The following is an 18,556-nucleotide window of genomic DNA, read 5'->3' on the forward strand; positions in this document are numbered from 1 at the left end:
CCCTCCACTGCCCCTCTCACGCTGTCCTCCTCCTCTGCCCACTGTCCCCCTCCTCTGCCCTCTGTCACGCTGTCTCCCTCCTGTCACGCTGTCCCCCTCCACTGCCCCTCTCACGTTGTCCCAGCTCCTCTGCCCCAGCTCCTCTGCCCTCTGTCCCAGCTCCTCTGCCCTCTGTCCCAGCTCCTCTGCCCTCTGTCACAGTTCCTCGGCGACGCTGTCCCCCTCCTGTCACGCTGTCCCCCTCCTCTGCCCTCTCACGCTGTCCCCCTCCTCTGCCCTCTCACGCTGTCCCCCTCCTCTGCCCTCTCACGCTGTCCCCCTCCTCTGCCCTCTCACGCTGTCCCCCTCCTCTGCCCTCTGTCACACTGTCCCAGCTTCTCTGCCCTCTGTCCCCCTCCTCTGCCCTCTGTCCCAGCTCCTCTGCCCTCTGTCCCCCTCCTCTGCCCTCTGTCCCAGCTCCTCTGCCCTCTGTCACAGCTCCTCTGCCACGCTGTCCCTCTCCTCTGTCCCCCTCCTGTCACGCTGTCCCTCTTCTCTGTCCCCTCCTGTCACTCTGCTCTGTCCCCTCCTGTCACGCTGTCACTCTGCTCTGTCCCCTCCTGTCACTCTGCTCTGTCCCCTCCTGTCACGCTGTCACTCTGCTCTGTCCCCTCCTGTCACACTGTCACTCTCCTCTGTCCCCTCCTGTCACGCTGTCACTCTGCTCTGTCCCCTCCTGTCACTCTGCTCTGTCCCCTCCTGTCACGCTGTCACTCTGCTCTGTCCCCTCCTGTCACACTGTCACTCTCCTCTGTCCCCTCCTGTCACGCTGTCACTCTGCTCTGTCCCCTCCTGTCACTCTCCTCTGTCCCCTCCTGTCACTCTCCTCTGTCCCCTCCTGTCACACTGTCACTCTGCTCTGTCCCCTCCTGTCACGCTGTCACTCTGCTCTGTCCCCTCCTGTCACGCTGTCACTCTGCTCTGTCCCCTCCTGTCACTCTCCTCTGTCCCCTCCTGTCACTCTCCTCTGTCCCCTCCTGTCACACTGTCACTCTGCTCTGTCCCCTCCTGTCACGCTGTCACTCTGCTCTGTCCCCTCCTGTCACGCTGTCACTCTGCTCTGTCCCCTCCTGTCACGCTCCTCTGCACTCTCTCACTTTGACCCCTCTGCCGTGCGCCAGCTATAAAAAAAACAAACAGAAACACTTACCAATCTGCGCGGCGCCGGGACCCAGCATCCTCCTCTCTCACGCAGCAGCTGTCACTGATATGACAGCTGCTGCGTGAGAGAGGAGGATGCTGGGTCCCGGCGCCGCGCGGATTGGTAAGTGTTTCTGTTTGATTTTTTTATGGCTGGCCCGCGGCACCCCTGAGACAGCGCCGCGGCCCCCCTGGGAGCCGTGGCGCACAGTTTGGGAACTGCCGATTTAGACTGTAAGCCCCAATGGGGCAGGGACTGATGTGAGTGAGTTCTCTGTACAGCGCTGAGGAATTAGTGGCGCTATATATATAGATGATGATGATGATGATCTATTTAACTGATTAAATGCCTTTTTCATACATTTTCATACTTCTGTTGAGAAGAATGGAGGATGATGGTAATTTTCAGACCGTAAAACCAGAGCGTGATCGTTTTGTGACAGCTTGTGCCTACATTTGTGAAATGTGCCTAGTAGTATATGGATGTAGGGGTGCCATCAGGGGGGTACAGGTGGTACAGATGTAAGGGGCCCGGATAGACTAGGGGGTCCAGAAAGACCCCTCCATCTCCTCTAGTCTCACCAGGCCCCCTAGTCTGACTGCCATGAATCTGCATCCCTCCGCGGTGCGGTGACTCCAAGTCACTGTCAGTGTCTGGGAGCCGATGCATTGCATCAAGAACAAGGTAAGTTAATTGGGGGCATGTATTGTGCAGAGGAGGGGGCCATGTATTGTGCAGAGGGAGGAGCCATGTATTGTGCAGAGGGAGGGGCCATGTATTGTGCAGAGGGAGGGGCCATGTATTGTGCAGAGGGAGGAGCCATGTATTATGCAGAGGGAGGGGTCATGTATTGTGCAGAGGGAGGGGCCATGTATTGTGCAGAGGGAGGAGCCATGTATTGTGCAGAGGGAGGAGCCATGTATTGTGCAGAGGGAGGGACCATGTATTGTTCAGAGGGGGGATGAATTATAAAGAGGGGGAGGGGGGGCTGTCAGAGTAAGTTGTACTGGGTCCCACGGTTTCTGATGGCAGCCCTGCATAGATGCTCCTGGAATAGCAGGACAACATGTCGGTGTCTGCAGGGGCGCGAGCTTTCACACCGGCTGATGGAAGGAGTTTGGTGGATGAAGGTTGTTCCTTGGTAAACAGTGTTCTCCCCAGAAAATTCTGCCAGCCGGGTGGTGGCAGCTGTAATACTTTGCAATAATACTATAAAATGATGGAGGTTATTGCCCACAGCTGCCAGGACTGGTCAGACTGGTGGTCAGTGGTCTAACACACACTGCTGGCTGTAGTGCTCACACAGTGCCTGTTATAATAGGGGAAACAATGGTTTATTCCATTACAATAGGACTCTGTGGAAGTACCCGGGAAATAGGTGCTGGGGAGGACACTGGTAAAGTGAGGACTGGGCACACAAGCCTATAACACAGAAGTGCACAAATGAGAATTCAATTTGAGGTATTGGGATAAAGCAGCAGAGATGATGCTTTACCAGGCGCAGTATTAACGATGCCATATAAAGCTTCAAACAAACACACAAACGTTACACAAATAATAGGCAGTGCTGACCTCCCCTCCCTTTCATGGTCAGACAGAAGACATGACAATAATGACGGGTGGTCTTAATAACTTAGTAGGTTAAATTTCGGTGTGACATTTGCTTGAGCACATCTCAAATCCATACCCATTATTCTGCAAAAATCCCCCCCCCCCCACCTAAATATACCACGCTGACATGATTAAACAGAGAGGGATCACTGCCAGCACGGTGCCGGCTCGAAAAATACCCAGTGGGTCAGCAGTAACGCCAATCATCATGCTAACAACGATGACCAGTAATGCCCAGCAGTAGTGATGTCCAGTAATACGCCAACAGAATTATTTGCCAGTAGGACTGGTAGTTAACATACCCAATAATAAACTCAGTAGTATTCAGTGTAATTCCCAACTGTACACTTGATCGCGGTATCCTCGAACCTTACTTCAAAAGTACAGGTGCCTTGGTTACTAGTAACCAAGTGTACACAGTTATCGTTCAAGAGAAACCTTTCTTCAGTCACTGCTCAATTACTGCCTACCGTACGGAGCTGCGGAGCACTGTGGTGCCTCTACGATAATAATAATAATAATAATAATAATAATAATAATAATAATAATAATAATTATAATACTGCTGTTTGTGCATATATATTCCCAAGTGGTCACCTGGGAATATACGGAGCCGACACGCTGTTCATCGGCAAGGAGGCGTGATTAAGTGAGTTATACCTTTTACAACTTAGACGCTTAACTCGACTTATTTGAATTGTCAGAACTATTAGCCCATGAGACTTAATCTAACACACGTCAACAACAAGAACACTGTTGAACGGACTGTTGCTGCTTTCTTAGACGGAACTTTTCAGTTCTTCCCAGGCAGTAACCAGGAGATAATCTGAGGCTTGGAGTAAGAATAATTATTATATTCAAGTGCATATTAAGTTTCCGTCGGGATCAAGTTGTTTTTGAGGATATAGCCTATTTATTGCCGTTAAAGGACAGAGGTCCATGAATGCTTTTTTGGTACGACTGTGTTTCCTATGGCGATATGATCCCTGGGATTAGCTGCACAATTCTGTGCATATTGTGTCTGACTATGCAATACTGGTGTGTGTACTTATATGTTTATATCTATTCTTGATTGTCATTAGATCAGTACTGTTGTCACTTGATTGTGATATTTCCTCTATGTTTGGATGGATTTTATAAATTATTTTATGTTTGATCGCAGTTAAATGTGTTTTTATTGGATCTGCTACTTATATTATTTAATTAAGATGTATGAGCAAATATTGGTTATTTTCATTTGAATTTATTTTTATTTTATAGTTATATTTTTTATGGGATTCTCTTTTGCGCTTTTTAAATTTTTTGGGGTTAATACACAAAACAATGTCAGACCCATACATGCCAACTCTCCCAGAATGTCCGGGAGACTCCCGGGAGAGTAAGGCAGGGAATCACGTCATGGGGCAGGGCCACAATGACATGACTTGCCAAGCACTGTCACTCTCCGTCCATAACCCCCACAGCAAAAACTCGGCAAGTATGGTCAGACCAACCAGGTCTGTCTATCTCATGGTCGATGTGGTGGGAAGACCTTGGTGAAGCTTCATGAGGCCCCCACAGATTTGCTCGTTGGGGGAGACGGGCTGGCGAGTAAAAATTTATTTATAAAGTAAACATTTCCTAAATAATAAAATCACATTTTCACCCCCATGCTGCCTATGAACTTGTACCCTTGTCCCACACTGATTCATAAGGAATGCATTGCATATTGTATTGTTTCAGACCATAAAACCGCATTGTCTGGAGGTGAAGCCTACTTAACCACCATGGACTCTCCTGTACATGAATAGCATACATAGAGCACTCACCTATTAATGCTTTGAACAGGTTACTTTTAAACATACAGATAACCTTCTCGATGGCCTGTCTGAGCTGCCTCTCGTCTGGTTTCTGTAGCTTGCTGCAGTATTCCTCCAGGAGTGACAGCGCTCGATCAGTATCTAAGAGGAGAAGTCAAGAAGAAGACAATTATAAACAGTCTGTTATACTGCAACATTATGTATTTTGCAATCTATGGGGTCTATTTATTAAAGGGAGATACGGCCTAAATGCTGCAAAAACCCCGAAATTACAGCAGCGGCAGTAGCCTGAGATGGCGTTAGAAGTGGGTGACAAGGGGAAAAAAATGCTTTATTGTTATTGGGGAGGGGCAATTAATTTTATTTATTTTTTTCAACCTTAAAATGTTGTTTTTGTACAATCTGGAACTAGAAGCCCAAGACCACACTTCCATTTTCAGTTTTGCTTGGCTCTGTGCCTCATTCTGCTATATGGTCATGGTACTCTTTGCCGGCTGATAACATCCTTATAATTTACTTTATGGCGTACATTAGCACATATATATATGTTTTTGCATTTTTTCTATAGAAAAATAAATCATCATCGTCACCATTTATTTATATAGCGCCACTAATTCCGCAGCGTTGTACAGAGAACTCACTCACATCAGTACCTGCCCCATTAGGGCTAACAGTCTAAATTCCTTAACACACACAGACAGACAGACTAGGGTCAATTTCTTAGCAGCCAATTAACCTACCAGTATGTTTTTGGAGTCTGGGGGAAACCGGAGCACCCAGAGGAAACCCACGCAAACACGGGGAGAACATACAAACTCCTCATAGATAAGGCCATAATTGGGAATTGAACTCATGACTCCCAGTGCTGTAAGGCAGAAGTGCTAACTACTTAGCCACTGTGCTGTCAACGTATATTTCATTAGAACACATACCTAATATACATTGTATTTCTTTTTTTCATGCTCCCCCTGTCTAGCAAGTTGCTGCCTTCTCATAACTTTTTAGTCAATGTTTAAATCTATGAATGGATATTACTACAAAAATGTAAGACATGCTGGAAAGGAAAGGGAGTAATTGATAATAAAACTTTAAAACTCTCACTCTGTCACATTTTAAAAACAAAATAAAAATAAATGTGCGTCTTTAATGCATTATAACTGGAACATGCAAAATAAAAGTCCCTTGGTGGAATGGATACGGCCGCGTCCTTAAAAATGTTGCCTCCACTCCCTCTAATTTCAATGATGTTGCTCTGCAAAGAGGAAACTAATTTTTGAGCTGCTCTGAAAAACTAGGAGCACTTAGTAAGGAACGCCCTCACTCAACAGCTCCTATTGGCTCACACAAATGCGGCTGAAGCAGACCGCAGGTAGACACGTATATACCATAGTTGCCAACATTGGGAACTTGTGTCCCGGGAGGTCCGGGAGGCAGGTGGGGGCGGGGCTCAAATAATCGTATTGTTAGCCCCGCCCCCAAAGCCATTATCCCTTTCTTCGGCCAATAAAAATAGCTCCCTCCGTTTAATTTGGAGAGCCGGCCGGGAATCGGGAGAATTGCCTGCTCTCCCGGGAGTCCGGGAGACCGACCCGGATTTCGGGAGTCTCCCGGACATTCCGGGAGAGCTGGCAAGTATGGTATATACCTATAAAGAGCTGTATCTTTTGCATCTGCTAGAGGGTAGGTGCACATTCAAGCTGATAATGACAGTCACCATCGCTAGCTAGCCGCTTCAAATTGATTGCAAATTTACCTCTGAAGTTGTTAGGTGCATTCTGCATTATGGATATAATATAGGATTTTGTGGAAAGCGTGGTTTTTCATTTTTGTGAGAAGGAATATTATATCTGCTGTATTATATCAAGCCTACAGCAAATGTATTTTTCGCTGTCAGAACAAATGCTAACAAACTTTTCTGGCGCCTGACCTGGAGTATAGACTACAAGTGTAGCGCTGGTCTTGAGATGCATTCCCAAAATTATGCCCAACATGCCCCTAATTCATCATCGGGCCCAAGTCTGTTTTACATTGTGCCTTGTACACTACTGTATGTATTACCAAATAAGAACAAAGTTCCCACAGCTCCCTCCGACTGAACTGTCCTTCTGCACTATAAGCAAATTCCGAATGTCAGCTGCAGAGACAGACTCACTCCTGGGGGTATATTTACTAAACTGCGGGTTTGAAAAAGTGGAGATGTTGCCTATAGCAACCAATCAGATTCTAACTGTCATTTTGTAGAATGTACTAAATAAATGACAGCAAGGATCTGATTGGTTGCTATAGGCAACATCTACACTTTTTCAAACCCGCAGTTTAGTAAATATACCCCCTGGATGGGTTCCTCTTAAAGAAAGAAGCTGATAGGTGTATGTGTAGTGTTTTAGACATCAGGCAGCAGTAGATATCATGTTTGCAAATAATACTATTATTACCAGGACAAAAAAAAAAGAATAAAAAATGGACAAAAAATGATAAATACAAGTCTTGATTGTCAGACCCAACAACATCGTATAAACCTGAAGGCTGCACGGATTCTCCGCTATCTTGTTCATTGCTGTCACTGGGATTTCTACAACTATGATTCATATAATTTTAGATCATGTACCAGATGAAGGTTTATGTAATGATGAAGGAGATTACCAGCGAAACACAGTACGTGGAATTAGAACCTAAATGTGGATACAATGAGCCAGCTTATCTACTATGTTAGTAACAAATTCCTTTTTCCATCAGTCTACAACGCATTGTTTCATTGCATTCTCATTATTTCATCCAGAGTCTATCCGGAAAACTGTTTTGAGAAGCAACAGCGTAATTTACGTTTTGGCAAACTTGACCCCAGATTTGTGAAGTAGAAGTAAATGCTGAAAACTGAGAACTAATATTATAGGGAAAATCTAACCATGGGAGAAAATCCATCCAATCAGACTGGTGGGAGAACACGTAACATCGTACTTGCCTGATATACCGAAATGTCGGGGAGACTCACAAATTTCTGGGATTTTTCTGGGCTCCCAGAAGAGCAGTGTAACCCCACTTCCCCACCCGATTCACTAGGGGAGTGGGCGGTATGCGGTCTAGATGACGCAATTCACCCCAAGTCACATGTTCATGGCACTGCCCCTCCATCACGGAATTTTGCGAATTGCAGCAACGCATGGTGGTGGTCTGGTGCGGTGGAGCACTCAAATGTTGGCAAGGACGCGTAACATCTGAGGGCGAACCTAGCATAGGTGTATCTGTTATGGGGTCCACACCTGAGGGGGGCCCTGTGACCTCAGGTGTGGGGGGGGCCTCAGGTGTGGGGGGTGGCCCTGTGGCCCCTGCCAAAGCTCTATATGTATAAGTGATCTTTTAAAAAAAGATGACTGAATGCCAAAGTTGCACATTGCCCTACCGAATCTGGTAATATACTGAGACTCTCTTTCTGATAAAATATTCATACAGCGCCTTGATATTTAACTATGTGGCTAATGACTAAATCAGATACATTCCTACTAGACAGAAGTTGAGAGGGAGGAACACAATTGCTCAATCTATCGACCCAACAACCCAAATTACTGGTTGACTGTTTGAGGAAGGCAGGTCTACAATGAAAGTGGAAGGTCAAAACCCATTCTAGGGTTGCTTTTATATATTCCCTTCTCCCAGGCATACTGCCAGAGAGTAAATCAATCACAATCATAGGATCTTTCGCATATCAGCATATCAGCACGCCTACAGACCTGTTCAGGGAAATCCTCTAAAGATGAACTAGCTACACGAAAGGGTGCAGTTAGACGCTCATGTAGACCTGAACTCTACAGAAAAATGCCCACTCTAATCACTCACCTGCCAGTCAAAAGACGGTTTGCGCCCCTTTAAGTTGGGGAAATCCAACAGCAAAGGAGAGTCGAATAAATAAAGAAATTATTTCTCAGAGTGTTAGCAACCAACTTGTAACAAGAGCTCTAGAATTAGAAACTGAATTATCCCTTTGGTCAGCGTTGACCAATCACAACTATGATACTAAAAGAGTTAATCAATAGTAATATAGGAATTCACAGTTTTTTGTTTTTGCAATATTGATGTCAAGGAAACTACTAGTTGCTCCTGAGTCAATAAGACCAGGGGAGGGCTGACAAATTTTAGCCCGGGGGCAAGACTCGACTCAGAAGCCTATTTTAATGGCAAAAAAATGGAGGTGGCCCATTGAACCAACCCAATGTAGCCCACTATGGGACCGGCAAGGGTGCTACATGAAAAAACAGTCAGTATTTAACTGATGTGCAAAACAGAATACTAATTTGCACCCCTTGCATTGTAACATGGTTTTGTCCAGGAGACTGAAATAAGAAGTTTCTCAAGTTAAGATCCTTAATGAATCAGGCCCATGGATTTTATCTTTGTCTAATTCTGGGATTGATACTTCCCAATTTAAAGCGTACTCCATGCGTGGGGCCTAAGTGTTTCCTACTATGAACTACCTAGCTCATGATGAAAGCTGTAACCATATCAGTTATAACGCATGCAGTCTGTTGGTCTTGCACCCGTACATTCCTTAAAGACTACTGGAGATCAACTGAGACACACAGACTGCCGTTCATCAGAGCAACCACCAGGTACTGACAATTCTACCAACTAGCTGTTGCTAGCTGGCAAGACATCCCGAAGAACAAAAACGGGAGTTTGCAGGAATCTATGATCAGCGAAGTCTATTTGTTCTAGTGAACAAGGGATTGCCACCGAGAAACAGTGACCTTCTCGCTGTCACTATAGAGTTAGCCTGCTGTCTGCTATTGAGATCAGGCTTTCCAAGGAATCAGTAAAGAGAAATGGGAACCTTCAAGTAAGATCATCATTATCATCATTTATTTATATAGCGCAACTAATTCCTCAGAGCTGTACAGAGAACTCATTCACATCAGTCCCTGCCCCATTGGGGCTTACAGTCTAAATTCCCTAATACACACACACACGCATACACACAGGCAGAGAGAGACAGACTAGGGTCAATTTTGATAGCAGCCAATTAACCTACTAGAATGCTTTTGGAGTGTGGGAGGAAACCGGAGCACCCGGAGGAGACCCACGCAAACACAGGGAGAACATACAAACTCCACACAGAAAAAGCCATAGTCGGGAATTGAACTCACGACACTAGTGCTGTGAGGCAGAAGTGCTAACCACTAAGCCAGGTGTGGTTCCATCCTCTATACTTGACTAAAAGTGTCACCCTCGGCTTGAAGGTGCCAACACAATACCTTTGCCCTCTCCAGTTGCCATAATTTCATTACTTTTCCTTGCCAGCTGATCCTTTGCACTTGTAAGCAGATACCAGTTGTCTTTCTTAATTACAAAAGTTAACACATCATTGCAGTGTTCTCCCTTACACTGCTGGCACTCAATGCAGAAAGTCCACTCAGCACTGCTAATGTTACCATCTTTCCCTGTGGAAGAATTCGTGTTAGTTAATGTTCACAGAAATAAAATTTCTACCTCCTCTTGACTGCATTTTATTTCTGTCCTAGATCAATTGCCATCATGTCTTCCAGAAAATCTGACAGGCCAAGTACGAGGGATCTGGGCGGTTGGTTCTGCTGATCACATGACCCTGTACTTAGAACTCTGTGACACATAAAAAAATAATTATGTTTCACATAAGTTTTTCATGTCGGTGTGTTTTTTGGGAGGTTGTCACCACCCCACTAGCTGCTGCTGGGTGGCAATCCCTTGTTCCCTAGAACAAATAATTTCCTTATTTGATTAACTAACTACAGAAGCTTTGTGGGACTTTTTTTCAGTTCTGCGGCCTCCTCATCCCATTCCTATTTCACTGAACCACAACTGAGAAAGAAAGGAAAGCGCTACAACTTGTCTGTTGGTCCTCCGTTTGTCAGTTGTGTGCTGGAAATAAAGTTACTGGGTCAGTCATATTAACCTGGACACATATAACATACATGGCACATATTGCATGGCTACTCTGCAGTTAATCCAGATACATGTTGCATACCTGTAGCTGTTAGTTACTCAGGCAGCATGCCTCTGAATTAAATTAATACCAGTTATATAGATAGCGCCATGATATTGCACAGTGCTGTACAGAGTCTATTACATCATTCAGATTCAGTTCCTGCACATTTGGAGCTTACAATCTAAATTCCCTACGACACAAACACACACTAGGGTCCATTTTTGGCAACAGCAAATTAATCCACCAGAATGTTGCAATATTCTCACTAGTAAAAGTGTTTTAAAGCGATGATATGCTTAGTCAGTGTTTCATGAAAGTGAATGGGAAAGCAAGATTCCATCATACCATAGTGATTTCATTGTGCATGCATGTGGCGTTTATAAAGCAGAATTGCTCTAGTATGATAGGTGAACAGCGTTTCCCACCTACCTCTCCTCCCCCAATCTCTCTTTCTCTTATTAACTAGAGATGTTCACTGACCCCCGTGTTCTGGTTTTGGCTTTGGATTTGGATTAACTTCGTATTTTGGTTCCTGATTTTATTTTCAAAAATCCCTATTTATTTTGCTAAAACCACATATTTTTTTTCCCCCTCTCCCTACATTATTATCAACCTCAATAACACTAATTTCAAGTCATTTGCAGTCAATTTTGACCACCTCACAGGTCACAATATTATTTTCATACACTTTCAAACAAATACTGCAGCGACCTGGCTGGATGGTAAGCGACAGAGCAATGACACAAACACACGGCAGTTCCTAGCACATCTAGGACACATTGTGTTACGAGCCGCGGCGGTGCCCAGCCGCCGCGACTCACTCACCTGCGTCCCGGCCGTCGCTATGGCAACCGGGACGTCACTTCCGGCCCTGACCCGGCCGTTGCCGGGGCAACGAGAAGACGCTTCAGCGCTGCGTCCCGGCAATGAGAGGAAGCCGGGCGCAGCGCTCACCATGTTCTAGCCTGTGGGCTAATTAATGCAGCCTATTAATTATGCTGGGGGCTGTGTCTAATTCAGAGCTAGGCTCTGATTGGTGGCCACTGGTATTTAAGGCAATGAGGTCTGCTGCCTCATTGCCGGTTATAGCTTCTGTGTTCCAGTCTGCTGACCTGCTAGTTCCTGTCCTGTATCCTGATATCTCTATTTGACTCCCCGTGTATGACCCTTGGCTTTGATTTGGACCTTGCTCGTGTTTCCTGTCACCCTGATCTTTGGCCTGTTTACCCGTTCTGCTATTTGCCTGTGACCCCTGACCTCAGCTTGTTCATCAATACCGTTGTCTGCTGCCGGCCCTTGACCTCTGCGTGGACCTGACTCCTCTTGCCTGGGTTCTCCCCAGCTGGTACGCACTTCACGACCCTCTGTCAGTCTGCGGCCCAGTCTGTCCCCACCATCAGGGGCTCCAGTGAACACCTGACTGGCAGAGTAGATTCCGGGTTGTGTTGTGCCGGCTGGAGGGGTTCCTAACATTATAACCGGCCCACTCACGGAGACGAGGTTGGAATGGATGCAAGTGGATCCTCACCGTCTCCGGCACAAGCCCTAGCAGCCCATGTTGAGTCCTTATATCAGATGATCCAGGGATTGGCTGAGCGTCTGTCTGTTCAAGAAGAAGCCGCAAAAGTGTCACAACCCACTCCAAGTTCCGTCTGTGAACCTAAGATGAACTTGCCGGATCGCTTCTCTGGAAATAGGTCCCTGTTTCGGAATTTCAGGGAGAGCTGCAAGCTCTATTTCCGATTGAGACCCCGCTCCTCCGGGTCAGAGCAGCAAAGAGTCGGGATTATCATTTCCCTTCTACAGGGTGACCCCCAGTCCTGGGCGTTTTCCTTGCCGCAGACCAGTCCTGCCATGCAGTCAGTAGACGCTTTCTTCGAGGCGTTAGGTCTACTATATGACGACCCGGACCGTACTGCCTCCGCTGAAACTCATCTACGGGCCTTGAAACAAGGCCGGCGCTCGGCAGAGGAATACTGCGCTGAATTCCGTAGATGGTCACCTGATAGTGGATGGAATGATCCTGCCTTGCGGAGTCAGTTCCGTCTTGGCCTGTCGGAACAGGTCAAAGACTCTTTGGTGCAGTACCCATCTCCTACCTCTCTGGAGGATCTGATGCACCTCTCCATTAAAATCGACAGGAGATTTAAAGAGCGGAAAATCGAAAAGGAGATATCATCACCTCTATCCGGCTTCATTCCTGTTCCCACGGATGGTGAGGAACCCATGCAATTGGGGGCGTATCGTCTCTCCCATGAGGAAAGAGACAAGAGAAGATCACAGGGCCTATGTCTCTATTGCGGCACAAAAGGCCACTTCTCCCGTTCCTGCCCGAATAAGCCGGGAAAAGAGCATGCCTAGGGAACGAGGGGAAAGTTCACCTAGGTCTGCAGATTGTCTCCCCGAAAAACGCCGTATTGATCCCTGCACAGCTCATGTTTAGTGCTCGTTCAATGGACCTGTCCGCCTTCGTTGATAGTGGAGCTGCAGGCAACTTCCTGGACATCGGGTTCGCCCGCGCTGCTAAAATTCCGATGGTAAAACTCAAGTCCGCTATTACTGTCTGTGGATTAGATGGAGGTCCGTTGCCTGGTGGCAAGATTTCCTGGGAGACCTCGCCACTACAATTAAAAATCGGAGCTCTCCATTCAGAGTCAATAACCTTCCTTCTTATTGATTGTTCATCAGTTCCCTTGATCTTGGGCCACCCATGGCTTTCCCGTCATAACCCTGTCATGGACTGGGTAAAAGGAGAAATTGTCCAGTGGAGCTCTTACTGTACACAGTCCTGCTTGTCACTGCCCCTGCGGTTGATTCAGTCTATTCCGGAGCAGCTTCCCTCACAATATCATGAGTTCTGGGATGTGTTCTCCAAGAAAGCTGCTGACACCTTACCACCTCACCGTGACTTTGACTGTGCCATCGAGCTTATTCCTGGTTCCAAGTTGCCTAAGGGTCGCCTGTACTCTCTCTCTGGTCCGGAGACCAAGTCCATGCAGGAATACATTGAAGAAAATCTGGAGAAGGGCTTCATCAGGCCATCTAAATCTCCCGTAGGAGTAGGATGCTTCTTTGTATCCAAAAAGGACGGAGGACTAAGACCCTGTATTGATTACCGGGGATTGAATCTTATTACAATCAAAAATACCTAACCCCTTCCGCTCATCTCCGTATTATTTGATCAGCTGAGAGGTGCTACTGTCTTCTCAAAAATCGATCTTCGTGGAGCGTATAACCTCATCCGTATCAAGGAGGGAGACGAGTGGAAGACGGCATTCAATACGCACTCTGGCCATTATGAATACTTGGTTATGCCGTTCGGTCTTAGCAATGCACCTGCAGTATTCCAGGACTTAATCAATGAGGTTCTTCGGGACTTTCTTGGTAGTTTCGTGGTCGTCTATTTAGATGATATCCTCATCTATTCCAGATCTCTGTCTGTACATCAGAATCACGTTAAACAAGTTCTACGAAGACTGCGAGAGAACCACCTTTACGCCAAACTAGAAAAGTGTGAGTTCGAGGTGCAGAAAGTATCCTTTTTAGGTTACATAATCTCTTCTGAGGGATTCTCCATGGATCCAACTAAGGTTCAGGCTATTCTAGATTGGGTGCAACCAAACAACCTTAAGGCGGTACAGAGGTTTCTGGGCTTCTCCAATTATTATAGAAGGTTCATTCCAGGTTTTGCGGACATCGTGGCTCCCATTGTCGCCCTAACCCGTAAAGGAATGGATCCAACTAATTGGTCGCCTCAAGCAGTAGCCTCATTCGAAAGCCTGAAAAAAGCCTTTGTCTCCGCTCAGGTCCTTAGACACCCGGATCCAGCTAAATCATTTGTTCTTGAGGTCGACGCCTCTGACGTCGGTGCTGGGGCTATACTATCACAGAAGGACCCTCATACTAATCGTCTACACCCGTGTGCCTATTTCTCCCGCCAGTTCTCTTCAGCAGAAGCCAACTATGATGTCGGGAATAGGGAACTGTTGGCAATCAAATGGGCCTTCGAGGAGTGGCGACATTGGCTGGAGGGTGCTCCACATCAGATCTCTGTCATTACCGACCACAAGAACTTGCAATATATACAATCGGCCAAACGTCTAAATCCCAGACAGGCCCGTTGGTCGTTATTCTTTACCCGGTTCAATTTCCTGATCACCTATCGACCGGGTTCCAAAAATGTCCGGGCAGATGCTCTGTCCAGAAGTTTCTTGGCACACCACGTTCCAGTTTCGAACCCAGAGCCTATTATTCCTCCTTCCATAATCCATGTTGGACTAACCCAAGATCTGAGTATCACACTTCAGAGATTCCAGAAATTAGCCCCTGATACTACTCCGGAACAACGTCTTTTTGTTCCAGTCCATCTAAGGAAGGCGGTTCTTGCAGAGGCGCATAATAGTAGGTCTGCTGGACACCCTGGAGTTTATAAGACGCTGGAGATCCTTTCCCGTACGGTCTGGTGGCCATCCTTGTCCGCTGACGTCAAGAGTCATGTCCTCTCGTGTGAAATTTGTGCCAGGAACAAAGTCCCCAGGACTCGCCCGGTGGGTCAATTGCTTCCATTGCCCATTCCTGCAAAACCTTGGACACATTTGTCCATGGATTTTATTGTTGATTTGCCACCTTCTGCAGGACATAATACTATTTGGGTTGTGGTGGACTGTTTCAGTAAAATGGCACATTTCATCCCATTAACCAGGCTTCCTACAGCTCGAGATCTGGCCATTCTCTTCATACAACATGTTTTCCGGCTCCATGGACTTCCTTCCGATATTGTTTCTGATCGTGGTTCACAATTCATAGCACAATTCTGGAAATCCTTCTGCACCCTCCTCGGAATCCGGATCAGTCTGTCATCTGCATACCACCCTCAGTCTAACGGGCAAACTGAAAGGGTTAACCAAGCACTTGAACAGTTCCTCCGATGTTATTCCTCAGAATTCCATGACAACTGGTCATCTTTGCTGCCTTGGGCAGAGTTTGCCTACAATAACTCATCTCACTCATCTACTATTTAGATCAGCTCTGTGTCTTTCCTCCCACACAATTATCTGTCCACAATTATAAAACATCTAAAAACTTGTGAAGACAGTGGGAAATTATTGTGGGGGTACAAAGGAGTGTCATCATCACTCCAAGGACAAGGCCATACCATCTATCCCTGGCTTATCTGCATCAACTGACCTACTGTGTACCGACCCGGCTTGTCAGTTGGCCCTTCTCCTGCTGAATCCCTGGTTTATCTGCATCAACTGATCTACTGTGTACCGACCCGGCTTGTCAATTAACCCTTCTCCTGCCGAATCCCTGGCTTATCTGCACCAACTGATCTACTGTGTACCGACCCGGCTTGTCAGTTAACCCTTCTCCTGCTGAATCCCTGGCTTATCTGCATCAACTGATCTACTGTGTACCGACCCGGCTTTTCAGTTAACCCTTCTCCTGCTGAATCCCTGGCTTATCTGCACCAACTGATCTATTGTGTACCGACCCGGCTTGTCAGTTAACCCTTCTCCTGCTGAATCCCTGGCTTATCTGTATCAACTGATCTACTGTATACCGACCCGGCTTGTCAGTTAACCCTTCTCCTGCTGAATCCCTGGCTTATCTGCACCAACTGATCTACTGTGTACCGACCCGGCTTATCAATTAACCCTTCTCCTGCTGAGTCCCTGGCTTATCTGTATCAACTGATCTACTGTGTACCGACCCGGCTTGTCAATTAACCCTTCTCCTGCTGAATCCCTGGCTTATCTGCACCAACTGATCTACTGTATACCGACCCGGCTTGTCAGTTAACCCTTCTCCTGCTGAATCCCTGGCTTATCTGCATCAACTGATCTACTGTGTACCGACCCGGCTTTTCAGTTAACCCTTCTCCTGCTGAATCCCTGGCTTATCTACATCAACTGATCTACTGTGTACCAACCCGGCTTGTCAATTAACCCTTCTCCTGCTGAGTCCCTGGCTTACCTGTATCAACTGATCTACTGTGTACCGACCCGGCTTGTCAATTGGCCCTTCTCCTGCTGGGTCCCTGGCTTGTCTGCATCGGCTGATCTATTGTGTACCGACCCGGCTTGTCGGTTGGCCCTTCTCCTGCTGAATCCCTGGCTTATCTACATCAACTGATCTACTGTGTACCGACCCGGCTTGTCAATTAACCCTTCTCCTGCTGAGTCCCTGGCTTATCTGCACCAACTGATCTACTGTGTACCGACCCGGCTTGTCAATTAACCCTTCTCCTGCTGAATCCCTGGCTTATCTGCATCAACTGATCTACTGTGTACCGACCCGGCTTGTCAATTAACCCTTCTCCTGCTGAATCCCTGGCTTATCTACATCAACTGATCTACTGTGTACCGACCCGGCTTGTCAATTAACCCTTCTCCTGCTGAGTCCCTGGCTTATCTGCACCAACTGATCTACTGTGTACCGACCCGGCTTGTCAATTAACCCTTCTCCTGCTGAATCCCTGGCTTATCTGCATCAACTGATCTACTGTGTACCGACCCGGCTTGTCATTTAACCCTTCTCCTGCTGAATCCCTGGCTTATCTGCACCAACTGATCTACTGTGTACCGACCCGGCTTGGCAATTAACCCTTCTCCTGCTGAATCCCTGGCTTATCTGCAGCAACTGATCTACTGTGTACCGACCCGGCTTGTCAGTTAACCCTTCTCCTGCTGAATCCCTGGCTTAACTGCATCAACTGCATATAAAACATTATTTTATATGCCATTATTTTGTTTTTCCTGATTGTACATTTACAAGTTTCTACTTTTTACCTGTTATTATTCTATTATTTATATGCCTTTATCTTGTTTTTCCTGATTTTATATTTACCAGCAACTAGTTTTACCTGTTATTATTCTTGCCTATTTCCATTGTCCTTATTACCTCTCCTTCTATTATTCTTTGCCTTCCACGCCCTATTTGGTTATTGTCCTCCATCTTGCTATTGTCTCCCTGCTTATTCTTACCTGTTATCCGCTGTCCTTATTATCTTACTGTTCTGCTATCATTCTTACCTGTCTTCATTATCTCACTGTACTGTTGTTCCATGCCCTCCACGCCCTAATTCGTTATTATCTTCCACCTTTTCATTGTCTTCCTGCCTTTGTTCTTACCTGTTTTTCACTGTCCCCACTATCTCACTGTTCTGTTACTCTCTCTCCCTACTATGCCTCCCCGCTCTCACTCCATACCCATACTCTCCCCCCGCCCTACCTCTCCCGTTCCTCCCCGCCATCCCCCGCGCGCTGCTCATCTTGCTAACCTCATCCCCATTTCCCCCCTCTCCTCTCCCCCTTTCTTCTGTGCCAGATCCGTCCGCAACAAGCTGACTGCTATCCACGACCTCTTTCTATCCAACTCCTTTAACCTTCTTGCCGTTACTGAAACCTGGCTCTCCGATTCTGATACTACTTCCCCCGCTGCCCTCTCCTATGGTGGCCTCTCCTTCACCCACTCCGCCAGGCCTGGTGCCCGCCCTGGCGGTGGAGTTGGCCTCCTCCTCTCCTCCACCTGTACTTTTCGTGTCATTCCCCCTGAACCCTCCCTCTCCTTCTCCTCTTTTGAAGCTCACTCCATCCGCCTCTTCTACCCCATCCATCTCCGCGTCACTGTCATCTACCGCCCCCCTGGCCCCACCTCCCTCTTCCTTGACAACTTTGCTAGCTGGCTTCCTCACTACCTCTCCTCCGATCTCCCCTCGATCATTCTCGGTGACTTTAATATCCCCATTGACAACCCCACCTACCCTGCTTCCAGCAAACTGCTCACCCTCTCTTCCTCCCTTGGTCTCACCCAATGGACCTCCTCCTCTACCCACTGCCTTGGTCACTCCCTTGATCTTGTCTTCTCCTACCTATGTAATCTCTCCGACTTCTCCATCTCTCCCTTTCCTCTATCCGACCACCATCTCCTCTCCTTCTCTCTCTCCTCTTCTCCTGCTCCCCCCCCCCTGCCCAAACCTACTCTGTCCATACGCAACCTCGATGCTCT

General features: G+C 47.0%; 1 protein-coding gene across 2 annotated transcripts in view; it reads right to left on the reverse strand.

Annotated features, from left to right (window-relative positions):
- The window catches only part of DLG2 (discs large MAGUK scaffold protein 2), a 1,188,444-nt gene that overhangs the window by 1,160,340 nt on the left and 9,548 nt on the right, over positions 1 to 18,556 (reverse strand). For both annotated transcript variants that reach the window (XM_075198643.1, XM_075198642.1), the window contains exon 2: positions 4,600 to 4,731. In XM_075198643.1, coding sequence (XP_075054744.1) covers positions 4,600 to 4,731 — 132 coding nt within the window. The remainder of the gene's footprint in view (positions 1 to 4,599; positions 4,732 to 18,556) is intronic.

This window comes from Mixophyes fleayi, chromosome 2 (assembly GCF_038048845.1).
Source record: "Mixophyes fleayi isolate aMixFle1 chromosome 2, aMixFle1.hap1, whole genome shotgun sequence".
NCBI classification, from domain to species: domain Eukaryota; kingdom Metazoa; phylum Chordata; class Amphibia; order Anura; family Limnodynastidae; genus Mixophyes; species Mixophyes fleayi.